The sequence below is a fragment of the Dermacentor variabilis genome, chromosome 5, assembly GCF_050947875.1.
Source record: "Dermacentor variabilis isolate Ectoservices chromosome 5, ASM5094787v1, whole genome shotgun sequence".
Taxonomy (NCBI): Eukaryota; Metazoa; Arthropoda; class Arachnida; order Ixodida; family Ixodidae; genus Dermacentor; species Dermacentor variabilis.
In genome coordinates, this window is record NC_134572.1 from 70514618 (window position 1) to 70534782 (window position 20165).

At 44.2% G+C, this 20165-nt stretch overlaps 1 protein-coding gene across 1 annotated transcript in view; it reads right to left on the reverse strand.

The window, feature by feature from the left end:
- Window positions 1–20165, reverse strand: part of LOC142582770 (uncharacterized) — a 118255-nt gene that overhangs the window by 15231 nt on the left and 82859 nt on the right. The window contains exon 2 of the mRNA XM_075692794.1: window positions 19386–19594. Within this exon, the coding sequence (XP_075548909.1) occupies window positions 19386–19594 (209 nt within the window). The remainder of the gene's footprint in view (window positions 1–19385; window positions 19595–20165) is intronic.

The window sequence follows — 20165 nt, forward strand, 5'->3', positions numbered from 1 at the left end:
GTCGCACTTTCCATATAGAGATGTTCCAATAGTGTGCGAGTGCAATAAGCTTAAGTGATATTTCTCATGTGCAGGTGTCAGCGTGCTGCAGTATATAATTTCCTGTCTGGAACCACGTAGGCTGCATGATGTTGACGCATCCTCGCAAAATGAACCTCGTGGTTTTTTCTTCGGTTATACCCGAGATGTGAAGCGTAGCGAATGTTGGCGTACCGATGTCTTCCTTTAAAATCGCACCTCGAGAGACAACGAGATGCAATAAAATATCGACGCTTGTTTTACTATTACGTTGAGCTCGATAGGACAGTAAATAGAAAAATAAGTTTAGCTGTGTTCGTAAAGTACTATTGTAAATTCGCAAGAAAAGTGTCACCTTTAGCGTGAAAGGGCGCATAATTAGCCAGAAAAGATGAGAAAGCGAAAAGCAGGTGGTGATACCACCTTCAAGTTCCCGCGTCTGCTCGTCGTGACGTAATGTATATTTACAGCGTCTATTCGGGCCTATTTAATATGCATTGATGGAATACACTGTATTCTAGAGAAGCCAAATACTGAACTAAGCAAGTTTCTAGAACTTTTACTGCGCTACAAGGGATACAAGTTCCTCAGTACGCATTGAAATCTAGACTTCACACTGGCGCACCGACGCTGAAGTTTCGGCGAATTTTTTTTTTTAATGCGATTAGCATTCTTAGAGTACTTCACGAACTTTCGGGGGCTATCTGTCTGTCTGTCTGTCTCTAACCATTTGCCCACCAAATAGGGGAGGACAGGGAGTGAGTGGCCCATGGTCTAATGGGTAGCGCATCGGGTCGCTGTACTGAGGGAACAGGGCCCGAAATCGCCTGTCAGACCAACGTGGGTCACTGGGTATGTAGCATTGTTCAAATGAACCCGTTTGGCACCAACTTGGAGCACTGGTATGTGTCACTCGGTCTGTGGCGTCCTTCAATGAATCGAATTTGCGCTACTGGGTATGATAAACTACGCATGAACCGTTATTTAATGGCAAAAACGTTTAGTGGTTCTCAGCAGAATGAACCCGCACCGAATACGGATTTCGTGGCGGCGACGCTAGATGGATGCGGGTAGTGCGAGGAGCCAGGATGCATATATGTTTCCGCGTTGGTAACACGGTGTCACTGCATTGTCCTAATGATAGTCGCATCAACGTCTACATTCATCGTGAGATGGGTTCATCCGGAATTTTTTTTTTTATTAAACAAATATGGGAGCTCATTTTTTAACTTGGAGATCAACCTCTCGTTGCGGAATTGCCTAAAATGGAGTTGTCGAAGGATGCAAGTCCACAGTGATTTAGTGTTATTTTTACATTACTTAATGACATCGATACGTCTTCTTAGTTTTTTCACACCTAGCCAGCGATTCAGCACTTTCAGTAGTCACAGTGACCATATTCAGGGCATTCTAATCTCAGCTTGCCTCACTCGTGTACGACTTCACCTGTTTCTCTCGCGAAAATTTTTTTCCCTCAAGCCTTAGCCAATGAAAATGCAAGGCCATACTTGCGCCCTATAGAAATCTACACACGTATCTTCCTTTGAATTTCGCGCTCGTTCAGTGAAAAATAAGAACACTTCACTCCCGAGTTTTCTCAGCTCCCACATCCCCGCCAAGTCAAGCTCTCACTACTTCACACCTCTGTGTCTTTCTCAGCACTCAGCTAAGAAGAATATTTTTTTTTATATCGGTACCAATGAAATGCAAGAGCGAACAAAATAAAGAAGCAAAGGAAGGGACCGAAAATGAATCTGCTCCGCACCGCGGTGATAAAGCACAACAGGAGAAAAATAAAAATCGGTCTCGCACAACCACGCGCGCCCGCACACGTCGCAGTGTTGGCGTAGCCTTTAAGGCAGTAAAGATGCGAACGCCGAGAACAAAGGCAGCGCGCACTCTCAGAAATGGCTCGACAATTCACACCGAGGCGAGGTACACAAGTGCAGCGCCTTCAGCCCCCCCTCCCTCCCCCCTTCCTTGACGCTAGCTATAGACATCGCAGAATAGGAAAGACGCGCTTGGCCCGGAGGAAGCCGAATGATGTTCATTCTTCTTGTTTTATTATTATTTGGCGTTTCACGCTGTTCGCCAGCACAATGCGAATGTCGGGGACCACTCGCCTCGTGCTCCGTTCTTTCTTATTCCGCTAGTGACGTCGTCACTGAGAAGAAAGTGACTCTCTCTGTCCCACTCACGACCCCGCGAATGCTCGGAAGAGATTCAGACTCCGCGGGGCAGGCGCGTGCGCGGGGCTCAGAACAAAGGCGCGCGAAGAGCCATTCGCTTGCGCGCACGGGGTGAGCCGCGACGCACGGGCCTCAGACCATTGGCTTGCTCCCAGCGGAACCTCGTCGTCATCGTCCTAAGTGAGGAGCGCGCGAGATGAGAAAAAGCTAGCTCGCCACTTGCCGATGGCCAGCCATCGTAGACGGCGTATCCGGTGGTCGTGGGCATAGAAAACAGCTAGAAAGTGCACTGGTGTCTTTCTTTATTCTTTCTTTCTTTCTTTCTTTCTTTCTTCCTTTCTTTCTCTCTTTCTTTCTTTCTTTCTTTCTTTAAGTGCATGAAGCTCGTCATATCGGACTGAGGGGCTCTCACAAATGGGCAGCTCGTTCGCTCTCCTCATTGTTTCTTTTAAGCTTAGAGGCGTTCGCCTTCATTGTTTGACGCACGTCGTTGTTTGGCGCTGCGAGGCGATATCACGCGCCGGCGTAATTGACGAGTTGGGGGGGGGGGGGAGGGTGGTGGTGGGGTGCACATTAGATGGGGATAGTAGACGTCATCATGTTGAAGCTTCATTAGAGAGACGCTCCACCTGTGGCAAATCGTGAAACTACATGCAGCACGAACGTGAGAGTGTCCTTGTATTTCTCAAGAATGACGCGTACCTCGTATTAAAGTGTAACGACGTGCCTTAATAAAGGAAAACATACCAGCATCAACGGCGCTCTTTCGACACACTCACTTGAAACGCAAAACGTTTCCTTATCTGCCTTGAAAAAATAATGTTAACCAATAATTAAGAACGTATTCATCTAAGTTATGCTTAATCTGAACAGATATAAAACGGATCTCATTTATCATACATTACATGCATTATGCATACATCTGCATCGGTCCCTCCGCGACCCAGTGTAACCATGCGACCTTAGTCAACCGTGTTCCGGCTGCCATTAGTGGAACTCAGCGCAGTACGTTCGATACAGTACACGTCTCTTTAGATTGATAAATCTTTCTCATAGTACTTATTCTTGCCTGAAGCACATCGTGCAGCTCCGAGAGTCTAGAACGCATAGAGTAACTTGTAATCAAATCGCCGTCATTGATGGACGGCTACCATTGGTGCGTAAGTCACCAGTATTCAAACGAGAAAAATATTGATTGCTTACTGTATGCAATATTTTCATAACAGTGTGGTCCAGCAAACAAGAATAAACACATTTCCTATAGCAAAAGTAAACAAATCTTTATTCTATAGAGGTAGACCTCCATTCGACGGGAAAGTCTTTGCGCATTTTACTTCTTTAATATTGTGATGATGACATTTCCGCATTAGTGAATTTTTATGTGCTTTGCTGTAAAAGGAACAGGATCGAATCAACACGAGTGAAGGCTACCCATTCTTGCCGCATAGCTACATGCTTATTGTATAGCCGCATGCGTTTACTATACATGAAGCATAGCGTGTACATACATATATTCGCAGGATTGTATCGCTTTGTCCGCATATAGTGAGGCTTTCTTCTCTTCTGAGTAATGTTGAATGATTTTGATTGTTTTTACTTATATATCTATATCTATATTTCCCGCTTGTTTAATGTTATGTCTTTCTTTTTCTACCTGTGATTTTGAAATAGCTTTCTTCTTCAGCAGGAAAACATTTAATGATGTCTTGAGCGTCATTATACTTGTATTTTCGCAGGAAAATTCACGCAAGCAAAGTTGACATGTTTTCGAACCCCTGCTTTATCATTCGTCGGGGGCATTTCAGAAGAAGGCTGAATTGCCCTGACACACTTTTCACTGCCGGCAAATTTCACTCTGTTTTGCCGGCAGTAACAAATGTGTCAGGGCAATTCAGGCTTCGTTGGAAATGCCCTGTCAAAAAAAAAAGAAGAAAGAAAAAAAAACAACCTTACGCAGGTGGTGGTACGTATCGAAGTATGGTAGGAAGCAGTAGGTCTCGTGCGACATTCTTTAGCAAAAAAAAAAAAAAGAAAGATATGAGAACGATGCTTCAAAAACGCCTTCCTTCGTGATCTGCAAGACGAGCAGAGTGCGACCGTTTAGATTTCATTGAACGCATCAAAAGGAAATAAAAGATGATGACACTCAAGCGCCGCTGCAGATTCAGCTGTGCGCGCGCAAACGAATGAAAAAAAGAAAGGCGCGATTGTTTTGTCGACTCAACAAGTTGAAAAAGGTAAAACGTGGAACAGTGCGCAACGCGCACAAGTAGACTGTTGAAATAAGATAGCCGTGCACCTTCAAGTAAGTCTCTTCACAACACAAGAAAGCGGTTTTCTTTCATTTTTGCTTTCGTCACACAGTAGAAACTTCGGAGGCCTGCGAAAAACTGTCTCCCCAGCCAGAATTCCACTGACAACATGGTTGCGCTTCGCGCAAGACAGAAGAACATGGTGGCAAAGCGGTGTCGCAGGAGCGTCAGCAAAGTAGAAGAAACTTGCTTTAGGAGAAGAAACTTGATAGGAGAAGAAATCAATGCTTTAGAGATGAAAAACAAAACAAAACAAAAACAAAATGGGTACGGTGCCGCCAAACGAGGCGAAGAAAACGAAGGTATACGTCAAAGTGCCTACAGCAAAGATAATGCGTTTTTTTCCACTGTCCTTCTTCCATTGAGCTTATCTGTGTGTGCGCTGCGTTCGCGTGCGTGCGTGCGTGCGTGCGCGGTGTCTTGTCGAAGAACCTAGCGAAAAAGCACAAAATATACATTTGTGAGGTAAACATCGTGTGGCCAGATAAATCCTGCGTAAACGAAAAAAGAAATACACGATGTCCTCGTATCAAAATAAACGAGATTGTCGCTTTAGTGACGGCAAAGAGCAGACAAAAAGGAAACCTTGTAGGATGGACTCAATGTTGCCATTGAGTAGTAATAATGTAACGTAACTGTGTCCAATACACATTTTTCTAACAAAGAAAACCACCGCAACAAGCTATCTCACGCTTGTCATAGAGGCCCCTCGCTGAAGGGCTTGGCATGTATTTCTTTTAGAGCGGTGACACGACGGAGGCAAGAAACGCGAGATTCAAAGAGGAAGAGGGAAGAAAGGGAAGAAAGGAAGAGGGAAGAAGAGGAAAGAAAGTTGACTGCGTTCGGCAAAAGTCAGATAGAGACTTTTGCCGTCAGATAGCAAAGTCAGATAGCGAAGGGAGGAAGGACAGGGAGGTCAACCACACGAGCGTACAGTTCGCTACCCTACACTGGGGGAAGGGAAAGAGGGAACAGAAAGAGGAAAGCGGGATAGAGGGAACACTGCGTGTGCACGCCGCCAAGCGCCTGGAAGTCAGCCAAGTCAAATCAAGTGCTCTGTCGATACGTTAGGCAGCCGTCATTCTGCTGTCTGAAGCTAATCTTGGTGATTCGCCATAGCTGGTGATGCTCGTTGAAGTCCCTAGTGAAGACCAAGAGCCGGTGGACGTGAGCAGTACGATGCAGTGCGTGGCAGTATATATTTAGTCTAAACCACAGCCTCAGTGCGAATATAATGATGCGGATGAGCCATGATACTTACTCAAGAGTTGCAAGTACTGAATTGAGAGCATCCAGCGCTTGCATTGCACTTCGTGCTGACGGAGTGTGCAGGTTATTTAAGAGCATTCTAAAATTATGAATCAGTGACCGGCAAAAGTCGGGTAAACGGAAACTCGTATAGACATGGAGGAGGAGAAAACCGCCACGAAGAAAAAATAAAAAAAACGGCAAAAACTGTATCGTATACTGGCGGACACTTCAACCACGATGTTTAGGTAAGGGAATGGGTAAATAAGAATAGTTTCCATTGCCTTCTTTAAGCTGCAATCATCTCTCCTGAAGTCCTGCGGTCAGTTATAGAATATAGCTTATTGAAAATAGCCGTTCCACGTTCTACCGCTGTTCGACATTGTTCATCTTGTACGAAAATGTTTCTAAAAATTGAATAGTGGTGAATTACGCGCCAAAAACTACAATAATTATTTTGAGGCATACTGTAGTGGAAGATTCTGGATTAGTTTTTACCACCTCGAGGTTCTTTTAACTTACACCGAAGAAAACATTGACCCCCTGCTGTGCCACTGTCCAGGATATGCCCCAGAGAGACAAGAACTTGTCAAAGCTTTTCAAAAACTGGACAATCGGCCACTTTCTGTGCAAGTGCTGCTGGAACACCGCCCCCATCGCCCGTCGGCCCATAAAGCGGTGAAGGCGCTTTTGTGTTTCTTAAGGACGACGGGTTTGTGCGTCCATCTGTGACTTTTAATGCAATTTCTGTAAGACCTCACGCGTCAGTGAACTCGCCGCAATTTCCTTCTCTCCTTCCCTCCTCTCTCTCCCTGTGATCTTTGTTTTCCCTTTTCCCATTCCCCCGGTGTAGGGTAGCCAACCGGATGTTATTCTGGTTAACCTCCCTGCCTTCTACTTTTCTCTTCCCTCCTCCTACGCCCAATGCCCAGTACACGGGCGTTCTTGCACTTCAACCCCATGGAAATGCGGCCGCCGCGGTCGAGATTTGTACCGCACCCTCTAGCTTAGCAAGGCAATGGCAAAGCAACTACGCCGCCACGACGTGTGATCCTGCACGAAAGCAGGTGAACATAAGAAGGAACACGTGCCTCAATACGTTTTGTTTGTCAAATACACGCGCGCTACCAACTGCCCCTTTCCATTCCCCCCATTTTTTTCCCTTACCCCTAGTGTAGGGTATGCCAAACGGAACGCTCGTCTGGTTGACATTCATGTCTGTCCTCTGCTCGCGTTCTCTGTCTCTATATTACTCTTTTCGCACTGTCACGTCGGGCTGTATAGTTGTGATACTCGGCGGCTCTTGATATGCAAATTTCGCAGTCTTGCCCCCTTCATGCGTGCTTTTCTCAGGGTGTTTTGTTCTGAAAGTGCAGCCGGCGTTCCCGCTCAACAGAGCGCCCCGTAACGAAGCCTGTGTTGCCGCATACGATATCAGAGAGAAAACGGCGCTGAAGTTGAGAGACGGAGGGAGAGGAGGAGTGCTATGGGAGAAGTGCAATAACGAGGAAGATCCACGCCTGTGCACAAAAGGCGCCCGCAGTGTTTCGAAAGCCACGCCAGACGAGGTCGCACATGGGCTCCTTTTTAGATTTGCAACGCATTGAAACAATGTGTCATGCTTACGGAGAGGCTGTGAAAAAAACATAAGCAAGAGTTTTTGCACAATAGCTATGGTTAGCTTATAGAGAGTGAACAGAAAACGCCAGGATAGCAAAATGCAGTGAGAACAACAGTGAGTGTGAGTAGAGAAAGAAAGAAAGAAAAGAAAAAAAAAGTAATCATGCAGTATGGGCGGAGGACTGTAATAAAAGGCGTTATAATTTTTCTTTAACGCTCATTTCACATAAGAGACACACTGCTCTAGCAACTGATGACAGAGAGGCTTTCGCAACAACAGATAAAGTTTTTCACAATGTTGAAAGCACGGCGTTGCGACACGAACGTGTGGAGTTGAAGAATGAAAAGGCGTGAGAGATGCCGAAATGCTCATAGCTGCCATTATAAGCGCCGTTATTACTGTTATGTTGACAGCATAGGAATGGACATCACTGAAGGTTGAACAAACATAAGTAGGTTTACTTTACGTGGTTCACGTTGGTGGTCGTAAAATGCTTTTTGTAGTACCTGCTTTCGTTTTATTCTTTCTTTCGTTCTTTTTTTTGTAAACTACAGACAAACGGGAAGGTTGGCTATAACCGCTATTCCAACACCCATTTAAGAAACTGGTATTACTGTTTTCCTCACATAGCAGGCACATATATACAACATAGACATAAGCATATATAAACGTCTATAAACTAAAGAAAAAGCGCGTTTTCGCAATCCCTTTTGTTACCGTATTCTCGCGTCTCTTATGTGCGCGTTCAAGAAGGCTGTGTTTGCCACCAGCGAGTGCGTGGACTTTAATAATAATAATAATAATAATAATAATAATAATAATAATAATAATAATAATAATAATAATAATAATAATAATAATAATAATAATAATAATAATAATAATAATAATATTATTATTATTATTATTGTAGATATTTTTCTTTCATAGTGTATAATACTACACTGCTCATCCAAGGTTGATTCTAACGACGTTGGCGAACGTAAACTTTCCTTTCACTGGATTTGTAAATAATGTTCATAACGTGAAAATTGAATGCATAGTTCTCCCCTATCGGTGGTTTCAAGCAGACCAGCCCTGTCGAACAACGCGATAAGCTTATCAAAAGTAGCTGTAGCAGTGTACTACTACTACTACTACTACTACTACTACTACTACTACTACTACTACTACTACTACTACTACTACTACTACTACTACTACTACTACTACTAATAATAATAATAATAATAATAATGTTAACAAACCCGAAGTAAAGCTAACCATTTCTGTATATAATCTGTCTATAGAGACGGCCCGGTCAGTTTATTGAGGGCTTCCGAGGCAGTGCATGGCGGAGGGATGTAGAAAACGGTGTATGTTGTTGTTGTTGTTCTTGTTTAATGACCTGGTGGAACCCTCGCCATGAATCGGTTCAGCCATGAATTGGGTGGTGCAAGTGTCAAATAAAATAATGTTTAGGACTATGATTTCTATAAGAAACTGGCGATTTGAACTTGTGTGAATTAAAATCCATATGACACAGATATTTATAAGATGTGCAGACGGTGCAACGAGTTGCGGCCGCTCCGTGCCAGAGCTGGCTTCGTTCACCTCCTGTGTGCCTCTCGTGCTTCCTGTGCTGGTGGCAATGGGGCTGCCACAACGCAAGATTCGGCACAGCTTTTTTCTAGAAATGTAAGACCTGACTGAATTGAAGGGGATTTGAGTTGCGTTTTGTTGTTTAGCATGCAATTTGTTACTGCAACTGGATGCAGTAGAAACTGTCCGTTTGAAAAGTCCGGAAAAATTAATTCAGACAACCCTTGAAGCTACGCAAAAACAGCAAAAAATAAACAAATAAATAATCAAAGCTTGAAGAGCTGATGGGAACCTAAACTTTGATGTTTAGGACAAGTGGGAAGTTTGTGGTTTTATTAGTGACGTTGTAGCAAATTAAAAAAAAAAGGAACATAATTTCATAGGGCTTCAAATCCGAATGCGGTAATCGACAATGTCGCTTCAGAATTATTGTGCGTAGGATTATGACAGTTAGTATTGTTAAAGAGTCTTCTAGATGAAACGTAATGTTAAATATTTTTAGTGGTTTAACGTATACTTTAAGAACACCATAGGAAATAATTAAATTTATGCGAACTGGAGTTTTCGGTGTTTCACAGGGAACTAAAACGCTAGCAATTTGTGAAGTACCAGGTATTGCAAGAATAAACTTTGCAGGAACAGGAACTTTGCTGTTGTCCGTCCTAAGCTCGAGTATGCAGCTATTGTATGGGATCCCTATACTAAAACTAACATCGATGCGCTAGAAATGATACAACGTAAAGCAGTTAGGTTCATCTTCTCTAAATATCGCTCAAGTGATTCTCCAACTCAGTTAATGGCTGAACACAATATTCAGTCTTTGCAACTAAGAAGAAAAATTCACAGGCTTAAATTTCTCTTCTTGCTGAGTAACAATAAACTATCTCTTTCTCCCGAACCTTACATAACACCCCTTACTGCCCGCCGAACTAGACATCGCCACGCTGCATCATTAACGCCTTATAATGGTAGAACCAATGTCTTTATGTCTTCCTTTTTCCCTCGAACAGTAACGGAATGGAACAGCCTACCCTATAACAAACTTCTCAGCACTGACTCAATAGCGTCTATTACTATCTAATATTAGTGCTTGTTCTTACGAAATCTCGTTTCAATTTGTATCGTTGTGCAATATTTATTGATTGGCGCGTTGTAGTAATTTTGAATTATGCACTCCTCCTTTTTTTTTTCTATTACATTTCCTGTGCTTTGAAATTGTGCTTGTGAAACAGCGTTTCAATTTGTATCTGCCACTCTCTATGCATTATTTAGAGGTGCTTTACTCATTATGTAATTGTACTTTCTATTACATTTTTCCGGAGCTTTATTTTTTTACTCCTTCGTCAATCTATTGTGTTTTCTTTTTGTATGTACCTTTCCCCTCCTGCCTGGGCCTTCTAAGGCCTGCAGTATTCCTAAATAAATAAATAAAATAAAAATTACCGACGATTACGTTACTTCCTAATGCGAAATGTGAGCGCAGCAAATAAGCTGTTTCACCTTTTGGATAGATTGAGGCAAAGAAATCGAGCAACACATGTATGCGCTATCACATAATTTTTTTTTTTTCACACGTATTCCTTTAACAAAGACTCCACTAACAGTTCTTGACAGTCATGAAGGAAGCTTTGTGGTCGGAGAAATAGACTGATATATGTTCGACTTGGTACACCAATGCTTGATTCTCAAAGACGAGATCTATACAAGTGCCTCGCGAGGTTGTCACAGCCGTGGGGGAAGCAGAGGCTAAGCGCCGCCGCCGAGAAGACCCTGCCGTTCGCGCCGCCGAAGCGGAGGCTCATCGCCGCCGTCGAGAGCAACCAGCAGTAAGCGAGGCTGAAGCAGAAGCTCATCGCCGCCGAGAAGACCCTGCAGTTCGTGCCGCCGAAGCGGAGGCTCATCGCCGCCGTCGAGAGCAACCAGCAGTAAGCGGAAGCGGAGGGGGGCGGCGTGTACACCCAGCGGCAAACGATGGGGGCAGAAGCGCGCGCAGCAAGCGGACAACACGATAAAGGGAGGAGGAAAGAGATAGCAGCGACTGACTGATGCCGCTGACGGCGATAGTGAGTCAACCCCAGCTATCCGCCACACAAGAACAGGGGGGGGGGGGGACCCTTTCCTCCTCTTTCTGCATGGCGGCGACGGTGTTCTATGCAGTCACGTTATCTTGACTCTCTAGCGGCGTCAGCGGCATCCAGCGGTATCAGTCGGTCGCTGCTAGCGCTGGGGGGATGAAAGGGGGGCGGAGCTGGTTACGAGGCCGACGACGACGCCGACGACGACGCCGACGACGACGCGAAACCCAGGAACGGACGCCAAAGAGCTGCGCTCTAAAAACATTTGTAACGGACGCCGAGATGTTCTACGAGAACGGCTTTATTTCCTGAGCTGCATGCGGGTACCATCAAAGCAACACTACACATTCACAACGCATTGCCTGAACAGATGAAGCCGTCTTGCACATGCGCATAACAGACACTTCAGTACAAAAGAATCGATAACAATTTGTTGGCGCGAGCATTGTAAGCGCGCTATCGATACGACAGTAGTAAAGTACACAAATAAAGTAATAAAGCCCGCAAATTCGATGCAATTGAGGTGTCCAACAGCTATGAAATAATTATGTATATATATTTAGGACAATGGCGTATAGTGCGGTGCTATTAGCAGAGATAATATAGCTTATATCCTTTTATATTTTTTTTTATGAAGAGTATTGTTCCTACGAATGTTTTATTTTTACTGCCATTCGCCACCCTGTATCATAAGTGGCTTCTTTATCAGGTCTGATGTATTGAGAGCGTCCTTGTAATTCTGCGGGTGTCGTTTACACTGGTATGTATAAACGAGTGCATGTTCTACACATATGGGCGATATTGTGAATACAATATATATGTGCATCATTACCTTTCCAGGGCGAAAAGGCTGCACAAGGACTGAAGAGAGAACCACGTGATACGAGCACGTGTACAGTCCGTGTGACATATCTACAGCATGTACATACAACATATATGTACGGTATGTAATGTGTGCTTGTCGTATGTGTACAGAACGTGTTATGTATTGGTTGCGTGTGCAGGAATATCAGAATGTTTAGTACCATATATGTAAAACACGAACTCTTCATGAGTCAAGCAGTTGCTGGCGCCGATTTCATGCACCAACATCTTCTTTATGTCACGTGAATAAAACATTAAATTGTGCGTTCAGAAAAAAAATGTGCCCAAATAATTGCCACGTTGTAGGTGTTTTGAGAGCACGGTTGAAGTGTCAGAGCCTTTAAAGGGCTGTTTGGGATAATTATTTAATTTAAAGACGTAGATATAAGCAACTGGCTCAATTAACATTTCCGTTAGAGATTATCAAAAATATTTTCGCACAGTAGTAGTTAGATGTCTGCCAGATGTGTTTGATAGAAAAAGTTTCGTACGAGTGGAGGATGCGGTGCTGCTTTCATATGCGATCTTTGGTCAGAAGCTAAAAAAGAAAGAAAAAGAAAAGAGGATGTGCGAGAGTCCGAAATGCCGGGTTCGAGCGCATGCAGTTTCTTTTCCGAGAACGAAATCTCGAGATTGAGTCAGAAGATTAAAGCATTCTCATTTCTCTCCTTCGAAGGACATTCGGGGACGCGAACGGGAGCATTTGTTGTAAGTATTTGCTGCAGAAACTCGGGGAAATTGAGACCCCTGGCAGTCACTACGCTCAGACTATGCTTCAAACGGAACCGCATAGAAAACTTCTCTTAGCGTCGAACTGGTGCCCCGCTAAGAAATGTTGAGTGGAGCATAGAAATGCGATAAAAAAATGAAAACGAGAACAATCAAAGAAATAACCGTAACAACGGAGACGGTGGCTTCAGACGAAAGGACCGATCACGTAATTTGCGATCATTGCGTCTCGCACCCCGCTCCACGATATCCAGCGGTGATCGATAAAGCCGCTCGTGTTCGAGGAGGAAGGACCCGTCAGGCGACGTTTTCTAGTCTTTTTTTTTTATTTCGTGTGAGATTCCGTTCTCGGAATGAATTTATGTTCTCTTTCGGCAGAAAGTGATACGGGAGAAACGGTTTCGATGCAAAGCCACGCTAAGTTCAATCCTGCCAACTCTGCAAGCGTATGTCTTCGTGCTCCACACACACACACACACACACACACACACACACACACACACACACACACACACACACACACACACACACACACACACACACACACACACACACACACACACACACACACACACGCACGCACGCGCACGCACACGCACACGCACGCGCACACACACACACACACACACACACACACACACACACACACACGCGCGCGCACGCACGCACGCACGCACGCAGCATGCATGCATGCATGCACGTTCACGCACAGAAGGAGAGAGAGAAAGGCAAATAAAAATGCATTAGCAAATACAAAGCACAAGAAACTATATAAGACATCATTATTCAGATCGCCCTGGTGGTATGTTCGCTTAAGGAACAACAAATTGTACATTAAACATACCATTACGTAGGTGACGGCCCATGCCGATATGTAATACTCGCGGGCTTTCCTGTCCACTATGTACGATGAATGCAGCGAATGAAATACAAGAAATAAAAGCGAACGGCTCCAGGGATGCCGCGAATGAGTCATATTTATTTGTGAGAATAGATTATAACGCTTGTACAAGAAAAACGATATATTGTGCATCCGTTAGATATTGTCTTTGGATGTCTTGATGGATAGATAGGATAAATTCAAGCGTCAATTAGAGCATATAGCAGGCGACGCTAGGGCAACACAGAGTACAGAATACAAATATTTGAAGGAAAGAGCAAAATAAATAAAAAATCATTTAGGTACTACACATAACAATGGTGGACTAATTATCATGCCTTTTTTATGCTTGTAGCGCAGCTGAGAGAGAGCGAAAAGGAAGCGGAAGGGGTAATGAAAATGAACGGAGAACAAAGTGAGCGCTAACTTCCAACTGATGGTTTATTTTGTGACACAGAAAGATACTTATACACTCAGCGAACCATGTGGCTTGAAGATATTACGCAAAGCCAAGCAACAAAACCGAAAGTAACCATGTGAAAACACACATTCAGGCAGCCTGTGGCGGCAGTCTGAGATAGGCCAATTCATTGCTTGATGACGATAATGAAGGTGAGCTTACACATGCATGGCCCAGACCTATGATAGCCTTTGCTTCGATGATTTCTCTTGTGAGTTGATTATGACTACGACCTAGAATGACGCATTCCTCTAAAACAGGTTCGCAACCACACGTTTTGTAGTACTGCGCGAGAAACACCCCAGCTGTAATACAATTCTTAGCATTGTAACCATGTTCGCGCAGCCTATCATTCAGACGCGGCCAGTTTGACCGACGTTAAGTTTTCCGCACTTGAGTGGAAAACAATAAATAACACAATTTCTGCAATTAACGAACTTCTTTTTATGATTCTTATCACAGCTAGGAGGAGCCTCCTTATTCAGATTAGCGAGCTTGCAAATTCTCATAAGCTCGTTAGGGGCAGAAATCACTACACGAATATTCTCTCGCTTGGCGATTTTCTTAAGATTATGTGAGACGGTGTGAATATAAGGAATAATGCTTGTCCTACCCCAAGTAGTTGCAGGATTATCTTCGTGCTGGTTGTCTTTTCTAAACTCTCTTAGTATCCGTTCTACTGCACACAGTTGTAGGGACACGAGATAAACAGCCTGTGAAAGCCGTTCGCATTGAGAGGCAAAGGTAGACAAAACGGCACGGTGGCACGACTTTTTCAAAGCATTGTTCAGGCAAAGGTTAGCAATGTCTCTCTTGACCAACTGAACAACTGAACTGAACACGGAAGAAGTGGTTTGTTAGCACGAGGTTTGTGTCGCGAAATAAACCAACAGTTGGAAGTTAGCGCTCACTTTGTTCTCCGTTCATTTTCATTACCCCATCCATCTTCCTTTTTGCTGTCTCTCAGCTGCGCTACAAGCATAAAAAAGTCATGACCTACCAACTCGCCCAAACTGCCACGCTTTTAATCATCATGTCCTTATTCAGTGATAAACATTGTTTTTGACAGAATTTCCCGAAAGTGCAACTTATATTCCAAATATTTGACGTACATCGCTTCGCGGTGAATCCACGCAGCTTTTTTGACGGCTTATAGAGTTCTTGAAGTAGTCTACTGACTCTACTCGCGTTCCACGCAAATACACGGCACGCAAGTGAATCCGCCAGCGAGGACATCGTCCGTGTTTTAAGCCGGATGCCTGGGGCCACAGAAATCTGTCCAGCGCTAATGGACCTCTCGAAGTAGATGCCCCCGCGAGATTAATTATTGCAATGAGTGTGGGTCTCTGCATAATTTCGCTCACGTCTCGGACTTTCCTACACATTTCGTGCACATTAGTTTTTCATCTATTCTACCTCTTGGTTCCTTTCTGAGCATTTGCTTAAAACACAGCCAACTGGACAGCCTAGCATATATATAGGGCAACGAGAATATTCTGGGGGATGCTTTCTTCTGCCGTCAAAAAACAAAATCTTTTATTTTGCAAATGTGTATAAGGAGATGGTGCTTGCTCGGTACACCAACTACTGCTCTTCAATGTCTGGCTAAAATAAAACAAAAGATTCACCGATGACTGCGATGCTCCCTAATGCGAAATTTGAGCGCAGCTCTATACGTGTTTTCATTTCGCGACATATTGGCTGACGCGGAGAAGCTGTCTCGTGCGGCACTTTGCAGACGGAGCGAAGTGTGGCGAGAATGCTTCGCTAATCGGGAAATCGCGAGAGGTAGCGCGTGGATGACACGTGGGCGCGTTTCACAGCAGCCGCCGCAGATAGACCTCCACTCATGTAGCGCTTTTTTTCCCATACCAATGGCGCGCGCTACTCTGGCGCCATCTCGTAGCCATCGTCGCCGCAGAGCCCGTCTTGCGCGGCGCTACGCCTTTCTTCGCACTTTTTCGCCATACCCTCCTCCTCCGGTTTCCTCATCGCGCTCTCTTCGCCGTCGCCGTCTTTCATCCACCACTGCGCTTCGCGTTCGCTCTTTCATCCTTCGCTGTGCTCATTCACTCGGTTATGAGGGACGCCGATGCTCGCCAGGGGAACGGGCGCCTAAGAGCTGCGCTTTAGTATGGAAGCCATAGTGGTAGAAATCAATAAATAAAAGGCTTATCCCCATGCAAGGTTCACAAACCTTCGCAGGACATGCTAAAATGAAGAGCAGCTGTGTTGAAAGGAGCTATATGGTCTACCAGTGCTGTGTATATTAATTCAAGCACCACAACACTTGTCTGCATCTTGCATAAGGTTCTGAGCTCTTTCTCGGCTGTGTTCATCGGTGTGAATATTAACCTGAATTTCGCTCACAGCAAGTAACTTCAGTAGATGTAACTTATTTTTCCCATCTACCGCAGATGGTTGCATTGTTAAGGGCTATTAGGCTTAAGGATAGTGTTAATCGGTTTGAACATGTTCATGTGAAACCACTACAACGAACGATTGCCCAAGGTTCGTGTGTGTCCTTGCCGCCGTTCGTTCTTTTGATTTAGTCGCGCGTTTCACTTCGACATGACGGGAGTGTTCGGGATGCAAGCAGACCTGGCCTGACAAGGGCTTGTGTCCATTTGCCGTGCCTGGACACAGCAAACCAGCAACAAGCCGCGCTATATACTACTGGATCAAGAAACCAGTTGTGCTAAAAACATTCGGTCACCTCCCTGCGGCTGGAATGTGTAAGGCTGACGCTGAGAGTAAGCAAGTATTGCTACAAAATCACGCTATCAAAGCAGCACTCGAAGCAGCACTCGAAGCAGCACCAAATTCGTGCTATATGATGTTGCCGTCTGTGAGGTCTTCCGGGTGCCACATAAATAAAGAGCCCCAAACGTATCATTCCAATTTCTATCTGAAAGCTCTTGTGCTTTTTTTTTTCTTAAAGTAGGATCCCCTTTTTCTTGCGGTGGGAGAAACGCATTGCCTCCGCGCCGTTTGCAAAGCAAAACGACTATCTCAAAAACGCGCCGTAGGTTTGGCGCATCTCATCATTTGCTTTTAAGCAACTCCGAGGCGAAATAAATAAGAAATGCCGTTGCAGAGAAAAATGGTATAAGCGATGTGCACCGTGCGCGTGAGCTTCAGCAGACGCTGGGCGTCATGCCCTATATAGCACGCCACAAGGAGACCCTGTTTTCGTACTTCGGATGGAAATTGTTCGCCTCTACTGCGCCTGCTGCGTGCCCGTGTGTGAATGGATCACTTAATTTATTGGCTTTGTCATCTGATGTTAGGCGTAAGGCCCGGTAAGCATCTCTAGTACAAATGAAGCAATGCCCCTTTCTCTGTGGGCTGTAGGTAATAAAAAAATGTGTGCTAAACGTCTCAACAAAGCGGTCATTATGTCCAACATAGTGCGGTCTTGATTGTTGTGACTGCCAGCATTGCCTACGCTCTTGGCACATTCTTCGCAAAGACACACAATTCAAAGAAATATTTACGGATGAGGTAAGGGGGAACCTGCCGGACAATTCAACAAAGTTATTACCAATAAAGGGGGAACGGAACGGTTGGTCTCCAAGCAACCTGAGCGGGACTGGCGGTAAATGAAGGCTAGAAGCCTGAGAAGTGCTAGTCTGTAGTTACGATGATGGGAGAGAAAACATAGAAGAAGAGATTGCGAAGGCAACGATTATCTTCAAATAATTCACATTTCTTTCGAAACGACAGCTTGCCTTGCTAAGGAGCAAAATAAATTCAAGACAGTGAAAGCATTGTGGGTATGTATAAGGAAAACTGAGAGAAATAGATCGAGGTAGTTCTGAAAAAAAAAAAACCTTGTCCTCTTCTTATTCGTTGCCAAAGTGTGTATTCGCGCTTTGTAGTCGCAAATTAAGACCGACTGTTGTTTAGTCTTTTGTATTGATTATATATTCTTTCGCTGAAAACACGTTGCTGACCCAAAAGAAGAACAATTTGTCTCTAACCTGATATATGTTATACTCCGTTTCATACATCAGGTGCAACGATGTGGAGGCTAGAGATACTTTTTGCAGTGGCTGCGTTCGTGCTTAGAAAGAGTTCGGTGTCTTCTGACCACTTTTTCTGAAATTTTTCTTTATACAAGGTCAGTTCTGAATGAAAATAAGAATTTACCCTTAGAAGCAGACAAACCGTGCGCTTATTTGGCTGCTAACACGTTGTTTTACATCAATCTGTTTTTCGTTGTTTATCATTTGCGTCCCGTCACGCCAGCCTCACGTGCATGCTCAGGCTAGCAAACGCCGCTGGCGCCCAGCGAAGCATAGACGGAGCACGCGGAGTGATACAATTTGGAGACCGCACTATATGCGTAGCTTCCACAGTGTTGCACCTGATATATGGAACAGAGTATAGTTTTCGTCACTTGCCATAAACTCAAAAAAGAAAAAAAAATAGAATTAGAAAATTAGCAAATAATAAAAATCAGAATCGCTTTCATAACCTTTTAGATCTTGCACGAAAATAACTGAAACATTTCTTACAAAATGTTGCGCCATTTATCAGTAAGATAAAATCCTTCTGTAGTATAAAATAAAGATGAATTGTGTAGCAGCATTGATGCAGAGCGACGCGTCATGTTTCCTGCTATAAGTCATGAATCCTTGTTGATTGTAGCCCAGAGAGCGAACAATATACAAGGACAGGATAGACGAAATGACTAGTAAATAGCGAAATTGCCCACTACTGTGATAATATCTCTCGTAAACTTATAATACTTAGTCACAGATGGCGTTGCTTCTTATTATAAAGTAATTTGGGGCTATCTCCGGGCCTTTTTCTTTACAATATCAGTAAAGTTGCCTGTTAAAAGTAGACAACGGAAATTCAGCGACACATCTTTCGCAGTCGTCTGGACTCTCCGGATGGACGCCCTAACTCTGTTCAAGAAGTGCTGTGCACTGGTCGAGCCACAACAAACAGAGATGAGCTCTGGAGGCTCTGCGCTGTTTTTTTGTAGACAGCGAATTGAAAAATCCTTCGTCAGGCTCTACGGTGTTTTCTTGTAGTCAGTGAATCGATAAATTCTTCATCCACACTAGTCAATGGGTATCTTTAATTTCCTCATAAGGTCTGTCCACGTTTGTGTTGTTCTTGTAGTCTTAGAGATATTTTTTTCCCACTCTGTGATACAGGGATTTGCTATTTTAGTATTTCACCATTATGATATAGATTTTTGGCAGTAGGTAATATTTTGATTTTTCTTTTTGCATTCGTTATTTTTCCTACCTATGCCTTCGAGATAGCCGACCATATCTGTGGCGAAACTTCTAATATTTTACATTTCATAAAGCAGAAAAAGGGACTGAATTCGTTAATTGTGAAAATCGGGCAACTATGTTTAAATATGGCACATCTAGCTATATACTCACGTCCACGTAGACTCCCGACAGCCTGTAGGCCTGTCCCGGTGGGTTCTCGCTCGGAAGAAACCGGAAGAACTCGCGATGGTTCTTGTACCACTTGACCGAGTACAAGTCGTCCGACTCCAGGTCGAACGAGCAGTTGAGCCACAAGGGGTCGCCCCTGATGACCGCGCTAGGCATATCCAGCCGCACCAGCCGCAGGCACTCGCACAGTCCTGCAGCAATGAATAAAGAGCACGTGATCCGACTGCACAGGACAGGTTGCGTCACATAACATTGAAAACAAAAAGTAAGCGAAAAACAATAATAAAGCGGTAGAAAAGCTACACAAAGGGACACATCAACACCATTTGTAGAAGTCATTTGAGTAATTGAGTTTAGGATATTGTCCTTAAAGCTCAATCAGTAGGCACAGGAACACTACAGTTGCGCTAGTCTTATTCTGTCATAGTTTCATAGCGGTGTGCGAATGTTTGAAATTTCGAATACGAATCGAATAATCATTGCTACTGGATTCGCACTCGATTCGACGAGCGACTGTTCAAATTTCTCAAATATTCGTGTTTGTTCTACTGTAAGAGATAACGACACTTATATGGTAAGGCGGTCTTCGCCCGTATGCGCCCGGTAAAAGTATGTCAGATTGTCAAGAAGGACGAAAAAAGAAATTCTGCCTGAATTCACGTACGATGACTAAGTATGCGAATAGCCGTAACGCGTCATGTTTGAGGCGTGTACTACATCCAGGCTCCTCTCTCACTTCTCCCGCTGGACCAGCTGCGCGTT